We start from the raw sequence: 9,681 nt of genomic DNA on the forward strand, positions 1-9,681 counted from the left end.
AAAATGTTGGATTAAAATGGGATGAAGACTCAGGTTCTTCTTTGTCTTTGGGAGTCTTGAAGATGATTTCCCCACCTCTGGGGTCAATGTCAGGATGTTGGCTAGTCTAAAGAAATCTAAATTTACTGCCTAACTAATATTTAAGAAATAACACAAGATTAATTCGGCCAGGCAGAGGGAACAGGAGACAAACTTTGCTGTGTGGTGATTTGGGGCATTCAGTTGCAACTTGGAAGAATTGCTCTGCTCTATCCGACACACAGCAGAAATTTGGATGTGTGTTTCCCAGGCAGCCTCCCCCATTCCCAGTTCATTCGAAATCTCACCCTGCAGCTGAGAAGCCTTCCTAGCAAAGGTCTTCTTGGTGGTGCTTCATTCTTGAAAGCGTATGAGCTTTGGCAGATAAGCTTTTCCTGCTGGAAAAATAAAACCAAACCCCATTTCAACTAAAACTTCTTCACCAGTTCTGTGCTGTTCTTATGAACGGGTTTCTGCCTTGACAGATCACACCCCGCTGCTTGTCACCACAACGCCTGTGTCAACACACGCCCGTGTACGATCCGGGTGTTAATCACTTTTTCATTAATGACTATAAAAATTGAGGCTGCGGACAAAGTACAACTGGACAAGTTGTTTCAGTTTCTGTCCAGTCAGCCAAGATAAACACCTCGGTTGTGCCTGAAGACCAGCGTGCACAGCACATACCATATCCTATGCACACCATTTCCTGTGAAAAAATATTCCTTCCTTCTCTGATGAAAAGCGAGTCCGGCTAAAGGGACTGGGAGGCGTCTTTGCCTCGCTGGTCCTGGCCATCCTTTGAGCATGGCTGTCCAGAAACAACTCCCTGCAGCTCAGCAGCAGCACCGGACCAGACACTGCCACCCTTGACCATCTGTGAATGCCACTGTTAAACCACAGCTTTACGAGCCCCAGTTGTATTTCCCAGGCCAGTTTGCTGGGCCATAAAATAGAAAGGGGTTTCTCTGCATTCACAGGAAATATTAGGACTCATTCAGCATCCCTGCTGGCTCCGTGCAGGGCAAAAACCCTGATGTGGAGTTAATAAAAATTAGACATTTGGCAAATAAATGCTCTCTTCCTGTTGGCTGGGTGGATTTTTTGGTGCCACTTTCTAGCACTGCAGATAGCTACTGCGGATCTCTGATGGCTCTGTCATATGCCCCCGGTCTGGTTACCAACTCCCCAGGGAAAGTGACATTTACCTCACAGCACATGCATATTCTCCTTAAATTCCCTGGATTCTCTGGGAGACTCAGGTAGTCTCCGAGAATTTGAGTAAGAAAAAGCATCAGAAAGAGAATGTTTATTTTTCCACGGCTGATGTTTTTTCTTGTATGCTTTTGGAGAAAGGTGCACCTCAAAGGGACCAAGCTCTCACCACGCTCTGCCAGCAATAAAGTACCGCCGCCAGCATGGACGTGCCTGTGGAACAGAAATATGCTCGTAGGTAGGATGTTCTAGGGCTATAGGAGTGAAGCAGGCTTTGTGAGGAGCAACAGTTCTTCCGCATCTGATTTTGTAATCATCAAATCAGAGCAAAAGTAAGGTGGATCTCTGGAGGTCTTCAGCTTCTGCTGGGGCAGCTCGTCCTGGGCTTTGTCCAGTTGAGGTTTGCAGATTCCCCAAAAGTAGAATTCCACAACCTCTCTGCACCCCTGTTCGAGACTGTATCATTTATTGTAAGATTTTTTCCTCCTTTTATCTGGCATTTAATTTATGGCCTCTCGTCTTGCAATAACGGCTCTCAAAGAGCCAACACACCTTTTGCAGGACAAACCCCACTATTCTCTGAATACCCCAGTACCTTTTAAGGTGCTGTAGAGGAAAACAGGTTATTCCTGAGACAGGCACCCAGGTGAACATGCAGGAGGAAAGGAAGGGAAACAGCAGAATGATGCCCCTGTGTTTGAGATTATCCAGGTGTTCAAGCTTGGTTCAAGATTCCTATATTTTGCCCTTTTCTGAGGGTTTTTAAGTACAAAAGAGACAAACATTCATCCTACAAAGGCCAACTAAGCATGAAGGGAAGTACTGAAGAGACTTAAAAATTAATGTCTTCTATTTTTGGACAAGAGACACTGAGCATGGAAAGAGCCTGTGAGTCACAGTAATCCCGTCTCTGGGGTCTGCTGAGGCTGCAAGTGCCTCAAGCCCCAGGGATCCCCAGGGACCTACTGCTGGCTCTGGAAGGGAACTTGCCACTCTGCTGGCCCTTGCACAGTATCCCAGTGGCATTTGGCCTCTCGGTAACGTGCCACATTCCCATCTCATGGAGGTTTGCACAGACAGCACTAAGAGCCAGCAGCTACCTCCAGCTCAGGGGGTCACTCCTTTAGACCATCTGCTAAATCTGCTCCCACAGAGGAAGAAGTCATTTTATTTCAGTAAAATTTTCAGTTACTGAGATCAAATCCATGGGTACTAAACATCCCTGGTACAGAGAGATTCATTGCCAGTAGAAAGGATGAACTATATTTGCTGTGAACATGTAGGAGACAGACAGCGCAGGGAAAGTTGTTTTGTCTTTGCTTTCCTTTCCTTGCCATTGCTTTGGGTCTGTAAAGTCGCTTTGTTTCTTTGTTATTTTGTTTAGAGTTTGGAGGTTTTTTTTTAATCTAGGTTCCGCTTGGAAACTGCAGCTGGGTTCTGCCAACAATTAGCCTGCAGAAGCAACGACTAGTTGCCCAATTAATTAGTGAGCCTGCCGAGAGAGCTGGAGCATGAGCCCGTGTAGAGAGAGGCATTAAAACACAGCTGCCTTGAATCCAAGGAAACACCCTACTAAAGAGAGAAATCCTCGCTGGGGCAAACTTCTGCTGCCTGGTTCTGGGAGGAAAACCACAGAAATGGGCTTCAGGCAGTTTGGGGTTTATGAGACTGGGACTGTCTCCTCTTATGGCTGTTCCTACAAAGGCTGAGTCTGTCATCTTGGCTAAGCTCTTTTTTTGTTTTTATGCTTCTCCTGTTAATCTTTGGTTCTCTGTGCACCAGATCACAGCCTTGTCTCTACTCTCCTGCTTCTGAAAGCTTGCTCAACACGGTGCTACAGAGACAGAAGCTTCAAAGACAGATGAAAAAGTGGGTGTAGAAAGGGACAAGAGGGCTACCCTCCAGCTGCATGGGGAATCCCCACATACACAATTCTTTCTGCCAGGTTATGACACTAACTCTTCCCTAGAGGGGGGGTGGACATAGGACTCCAGCTTTTAGTAATGTGGTAATTACTTTTCTTACTTTTAGCTGATGTCATCATTAGTTTCCTGTTGATCATCATGCTGTTTGTTATCAGCTTCAACCTCCTCCTTGGTGTGATGAAGGTATGTTCTCCACAAATGACATCTACCTGCTGGGTGAGGCCTCTCTGAGTCAGGAGGTATTAGCGGAAGGGACTAGAGGATGATCACTAAAAATGCTGAGGGATGATCAGAAAATATCTCCACTCTCTTACAGAGAGGGAAGGCAGCTGGTTTGCAGCCTCGGGCTCATCTGCAAGGCTGCTAACTTCCAGATTTACCAAATCTGGGTGACATTTCCACAAAGACTATTATTTATGTTAAGGAATGGAAAAGTTATTTTTTGGAAATGTTTTATTTCCTCATTTCCTTGCTCATTCACAAGTCAGATCCTCTTGGGGAACTGTAACTCCCCTATTACACTGGGGATTTTTTTCATTTCAGGAAAGGAAATGATCATGGGTTTGTGTGGGAACCCAGCTTTCCCTGTAGGGGTAAAGCTGAGTGACAGCTCTGATGGGATCTAGTGCCAATGTCACATAGTGAAAATTCACAGAAACTTTCCAAGGGGGTGGAAAAAAAAATCAATGTAGATGCCCTTCATTGTTTGTGAATCAACTGTCACCACATTACATGGTGATGCAAAAGTTCCAGGGAGGTATTTACTCTTGGAGTGCCTTAACACGCGTCCTTTCAGGTATTGGTAGCCGCTCTTGTTTTCCCATTCAGAAAATAAATAACTGGCATTGCTTTCCTTTCTCAGAAAAGGGAACGCCTCCTGATCCCGTTCCTTGCTCTACAAGTCATGGACTTCCTCCTCAGCCTCCTCACAATGTTCGGTTCCTACATACGAGTCCCAGCGATCGTTTCTGTGTCCTCCCTTAGTCATGCGGTAGGTGACAGCTCACTTCTGGGGTGGAACCTCTGTTCTGCATGAGATGGAGACCAATGTGTAATGTAGGAATAACGGATCGTTACCTTGGGTCGTGGTTCTTCATGGCGAGGTAGTTTCCACACTGGTTGGAGACAGGATGCAATCCTTGGGGGCTGGAGGGTGAGCAAGGAAAACTAGTGACAGCTGGGACACGGTTTAGTGTCCTATGTCTGGGAATCTTCCTGTTGATTTTATTTTGTCTCGTGGCTTTGGGGAGGTCATTCCGGGTGTGTTCATGCGAGGAAGGGTTTGCTGGATGTAAGCTGAGAATATCACTGCTTCAGCAAGAGGCCTCTTCTGTGGAGCTTGTATAAATCAGCCCGAGAAGATGGTTTTACTCATCATTTTGGCTGATGTAAGTGAATTAAATAGCGCAGGCTGTCAATGTGAACAAAGCACTGGCCTTGGGTAAAATGTGGAAAATCCACAGAAGTGATGCAATCTTGTAATCATAGCGGAATTCCTGATCCCTGTCCTTCTTGGAGCAGGGACACTCGAAGATCCCTTTCCTGGCTCTGCAGCTGCTGGACTTCTGCCTGAGTGTTCTCACTCTCTGCAGCTCCTGCGTGGACGTCCCCACCTATCTCAGCCTCAAGTCTTCAGACAATGGGGTAGGTCATGAGCAAGCCGCGCTGATTTTTCCTGCTGTGAACCCCTATGAAGCTTCTTTCAGTGGCTGTTCAAACAGAGTGAACTTTCTCTGATCTCTCTGGTATACCCCGACCTGCTCTGTTTGGTGACTGAATAGGATTTTCCATATGTTCTCACCACCACAGTGTTCTTGACTGGCAGCTTGCTTATGCATGTGTTTCTTAAAAGTACACCTTGTTTTTCTTGTAAGAATCTTATGGATGCAAATTGCAGAGCAAAATGATTTGGATAGAGCCTGTCTGCACGCGTTGAAAATGCATCAACTTTTCATCTTTATTAAACAGTCATATTTTAGTTCTCATTTAAATAGTCTTCTGAAAATCTGTGTCAAAGGAGTGTAAACAGCAGGAGGAAAAAATATCCCCGTACTGTTTCTGATGAGGAAAGGAGGGTGGCCTGTCCCTCCTTTCTGAGAGGCATGTTGAGAAACCTGCTGAGATCTCCAGCAGTGTGCGTGACCCTGGTAGAAGGAACAAGCGTTTATGCCTGAGACCCTCTCCCTCTTTTCACAGGGCTTTTTGCCAACCCTGGAGAAGTTACCAACAGAGGAATATAGCAAACTGATGGCCACCTTCACCATTGTGTTCATTGCTGTGCTCTTCCTGAAGGTAAAGGGGTGCAGAGCCTGGAGAGGCTGCCTGGGGGACAGGAGGAATTGGTTTTACTTCTCTCTCATATCTGCCAGGGCACTGGAGAGCCTCGTTGGTCCCTCCTGGCCCATGACAGGAGCTGTGCCTCAGCGCAGAGACTGAGGCAGGGCTAATGTTCAAATCACTGGGTTTATGCTTCTGCAGATGTGAGTTTATAAAGCAAGATCTCTCTTATATCCAGAAACTATTACTGCCCATTCATCTCTAGAAGGATAAGATGTTTGAAAATAAATATGGGAAACTCTTCTGCCATTGTGTGCCAAAAGAAATTAAATCATTAAGCACCTGGTTAGATCTTCTACCCGGGTAAGTCACTGTATCTGCAGTGCGGTAAGCAGAGTTATGCACACTGATACCCTGAACTTTAATTAAAACCTGTGAGCTGCGAAATCCTGCTTGCATCTCAGAAAACTCCTCTGTGAGGAGGTTTCTATTCTTCTTGCTTCAATGATCAAGTTTTTCACTGAGGGGTTTCAGACCAGCTAAGAAAACCAGATCTTTCCGGGTACTTGAGCAGATTCTGTCACAGTGAAAAATACTTCTTAGTTGGAAAGCATTTTGTATTCAGACTCTTCCCAAGTGGCCAGACGAGTCAGCGTGGAGTGTAGCATCTTGTATGATTCACTGCTGACATGATTTTAGCATATCTTTTAATATTTGCATAAGCTGTGCAATAGGAGTGGAGATAACCCTGAGCCCCAGCTGTCAGAGTGGCTCTCCAGCAGAAATCTCACTGGCCTGGCAAATCAGTTGATTTGAATTTTCCACAGCATTAACTACAAGACTGCTTAACTTGCAATGACTTCTTCTGCTGGAGTTTGCAGGAGGAGAGATGGGGGAGGATAAATAAATACTCCTTGGTCTACTAAACTTCCCAAAACAAGCCATCAGGAACCCATCCTTTAAACTCAGTGACAATCCCTCACCTCCTTCATGTGTAGCAAAACCATTTTCATAAGAGAGTTCCTTTCAAGTGATAAAGATCTGATGAGGATCATGGCAACAACATGAAACATTTTAGACCTAAAAAGGCCCTTTGGCCAATCTAGGGCACATCAGTTTCAATCGCTGAATGCCCACACCAAGGTAGTATCTAAATGTGTTGGACCAGCCCAAGATCTTTTGGCTTAAATGCACTTGCTTAATGACCCATCACAAGCATTTATTGCTCTCACACTAAAACGTTGTTCCCGTGTATCTGATGCTGCATGCCTGCCCACTTGCAGTTAATGTCCCCACATAGCTATTTGCATCCCACACCGTAGCAGAGCTCCCTGAAAAAGTGGTATGCCAGATGGAGCAGAGATGAGGCACCTGCCCCACTGAATGCCTCCGCCCGTGACCTCACAGGAGACCTGCAAGACTTCGCTCTCTCTTTGAGCAGGAAAGATCCCTCTGACAAAGCCAGAGGGATGGTAACGCTCCTCTCCCTCCTTTCTCTTGTGTAATACCACCCTTTGCAGGGAGAATGACGTGCTGCCATGCGGAAGTCTCTCCACACAGCTTCTCAGCTCTTTACCAGTGTGGTGGCTGGTTTTACATTTACTCATAGAGCCCCGGTGGTGGCATCATCAGTTGTTCAAGTTCCTTGGAGATGCAAAGTATTCAAAAGGCAAAGCAGCCTTAACCGAAGCCAACTTCATCAAATTCAGTGCAAAGGCTGGGTTGATACCGCCTTTGCACTGAATTTGCACCGCCTGGGTTGAAACTCTTCCAGAATCAAAATTAAAGAAAGGATTTTTTTATTCTATGATTAGAGGGGGGGATTTCTTTTGCAGATGAGCAGGGATTTTTGTCCTGTTTGTATGATGGCTTCAGTGTCTTGCCTGTTTACTCGCTGTATGAAGAGACTCTTGGAAGGGGGAAGGTTTGTGCAGTATTCCCTAAAGGTGGTCAAAGTCTGGATTTACCTCCTCATCTCTGGAAGTTTGTTTGAGAGATGGGTTCCTCAACTCAGATACTTCATTCCTTGTTCTTTCTCTTGGCTTTGTGTCAAGACAAGCAGTCCTCATTGTTCTAGAAAATCCTAAGCTACATGGCTTGTTCTCAGGGCATATAACTCCCTATGTCCCTTTGAAAATGCCAACTGTTTTTAAAGTAGACCCTTATGCCAATAAAAATAAGAGGCACATGACTTTGACTCACTGCACAGAGTAGGGAAAATATTTCTTTAATATGGTATGTTTCACAGGCCTTGCTTATTTTCTTGTGCCACAATCTGCCAATCGATCCATTTTTCTCAGAAAAGCTCTATTTATTGCATCTCATAACTCTGAGAGGTGCAAGGCGGTCTTGTCAGGAAAGTGTGGGCATTGCAAGTATAGGAGCTTGCTGAATGAGCTGATCTTTCAGGTCAGTCCTAGTTGACCAGGGAGCCTTGGATCTCTGGGAGGTGGCTGTTGTGCCCAGGTGCTTTTCTGAGACACCAGAACTCTGTAGTCTGCTCAGAATAACATGAAAGACGTATTTTCCTTTCCTACCTACATTGCGCTCTTAGAGGTCTTAAGCAGGTGCTTTATATTTAATGGTATTGCTAGTCCTATTGACTTCCCACACTGCTGTGCTGTTCCAGATAGGTGGAGTTGTTACCCTTCTAGTGAAGGATCAAGAGAGACTTAAGGCCCTGGGAGAAATGGTTCCAGGCTTCTGCCTCTGGAGAAGAGAGTAGGACAATAGCGGGCTGACGGCGGAAGTAGAAACGCTCTTGTTGACTTGGACACAACGGCAGACTGCCCTTTGCCTTTCCTTTTCAGGCCTATATGTTCAAATGTGTCCTGAGCTGCTTCAAGTATATTAAAGCCAGCAAGAGGGCGGAGGTGAAAGTTGACCCACAAGCAGTTGAAAAGGTGAGTAAAGAGTGCTTAAGATCTACACCATGAAAGAGCATGGTTTAGACTGGTGATGATCCTTACTTCTGCTGCTTTGGTGGTCTGAGAGACAGTTCAACACTTCAAATGTTCATTAAGAGGTACTAATAATCAGTTTCCCAATATATTGTATTCCTTTAACTTCATTTTTGTATAAAATATTTCAGAGTCAATGGTATCCACAGGAACCTGAAACTCAGGCTGCAGGCAAACTGGGAATATATCACTTGTGTTCTCTGATCCGGAGATGTGTTTTCAATTTCAGTTGAACTTTGCTTTCTGTGCCTAAATGTATTACCTGTGTTTAAAATTAAGTTTTTCTTCACCTTCCTCTGGATCAGTGTCTGAGAGATTCAGTCCATGGTACTTCATCAGGAACAGTTTGCTAAATAATGAATATCAATGTCCTTCCTTAAATTACTGATGATGTCTTTAATAGGGGCATCCAGCTGCTCTGACACAATGGAAAGATATTGAAGACCTTCCAAAAATAGGAAATATTGTAAAGATGGATGAAAAGTAAAGAGGAGGAATATGGAATGCTAAGTGTAGGCATTTGTCTTGTTGTAACTTGGCAAATAGGATGAGCCTTGTCTTGCCAGCAGTGCGTGCCCCTGCTGGGCATGTGTCACGGCCTTCCGCAATGATCTGAACTCAGCATCTTTGCTTAGGCAATGAGGCTTATATTCTGGACATTATCAAGCCTTGCTCCATTTATCGCAGCCATGCTTTGGGAGAAGGAGGTGGGTCTGGCAGCAAGGTGGTTATAAATTGCTGCTGACCTCTAACTCTTCTGGATTTTTGCCCTTTATGTGTTACAGCCCATGTGGTTCTTCAACCCTGCCCCTGCTTTGGTAGAGAAACATATCCAAGATCAGACCCACTTGAAACCCTTCATGGGATCCCCAGAGCATAATTAATGGTCTTCTCTTTCAGGATGTGCTGCCATCATACGAAGAAGCCTTAGAGATGCCTTCCAAGGAATCCCCACCACCCTATGTGACGGTCTAAGCTCCCACTCATGGAGGGAAGATGACATCTGCGTTGTTGCTGGTGCCCCCTGCCCCTTCTGTCAGATAGCCAGCCTCACTGAGAAGTCCTTACTTTGTAGCAGTATCGTGCTTAATACAATCCAGCTCACCTGCTGAGCCTGTAAAGCGTGATGGTGAACCACTGGAGCTGGTGCCTTGTTCTGCACTGGCAGTTTGGACTTGGTATCACCAAGCTGCAGTGCTGATTTTAATAAACTTGGCCCCAGGGTGCCGCAGAGGTTCCCATCACTGGCCTCTGACATCTGGCTAATGCGAAGCACAGGCACTGGC

At 45.5% G+C, this 9,681-nt stretch overlaps 1 protein-coding gene across 1 annotated transcript in view; it reads left to right on the top strand.

The window, feature by feature from the left end:
- LAPTM5 (lysosomal protein transmembrane 5) overlaps positions 1-9,370 on the top strand; it is a 19,803-nt gene extending 10,433 nt beyond the window's left edge. Inside the window, exons 3-8 of the mRNA XM_010141804.1 lie at positions 3,265-3,341; positions 4,021-4,149; positions 4,680-4,802; positions 5,355-5,450; positions 8,246-8,338; positions 9,296-9,370. Coding sequence (XP_010140106.1) covers positions 3,265-3,341; positions 4,021-4,149; positions 4,680-4,802; positions 5,355-5,450; positions 8,246-8,338; positions 9,296-9,370 — 593 coding nt within the window. The remainder of the gene's footprint in view (positions 1-3,264; positions 3,342-4,020; positions 4,150-4,679; positions 4,803-5,354; positions 5,451-8,245; positions 8,339-9,295) is intronic.
- The last annotated feature ends 311 nt before the right edge of the window (positions 9,371-9,681 follow it).

The sequence above is a fragment of the Buceros rhinoceros genome, unplaced genomic scaffold (genome assembly GCF_000710305.1).
Source record: "Buceros rhinoceros silvestris isolate BGI_N320 unplaced genomic scaffold, ASM71030v1 scaffold3688, whole genome shotgun sequence".
NCBI lineage: Eukaryota > Metazoa > Chordata > Aves > Bucerotiformes > Bucerotidae > Buceros > Buceros rhinoceros.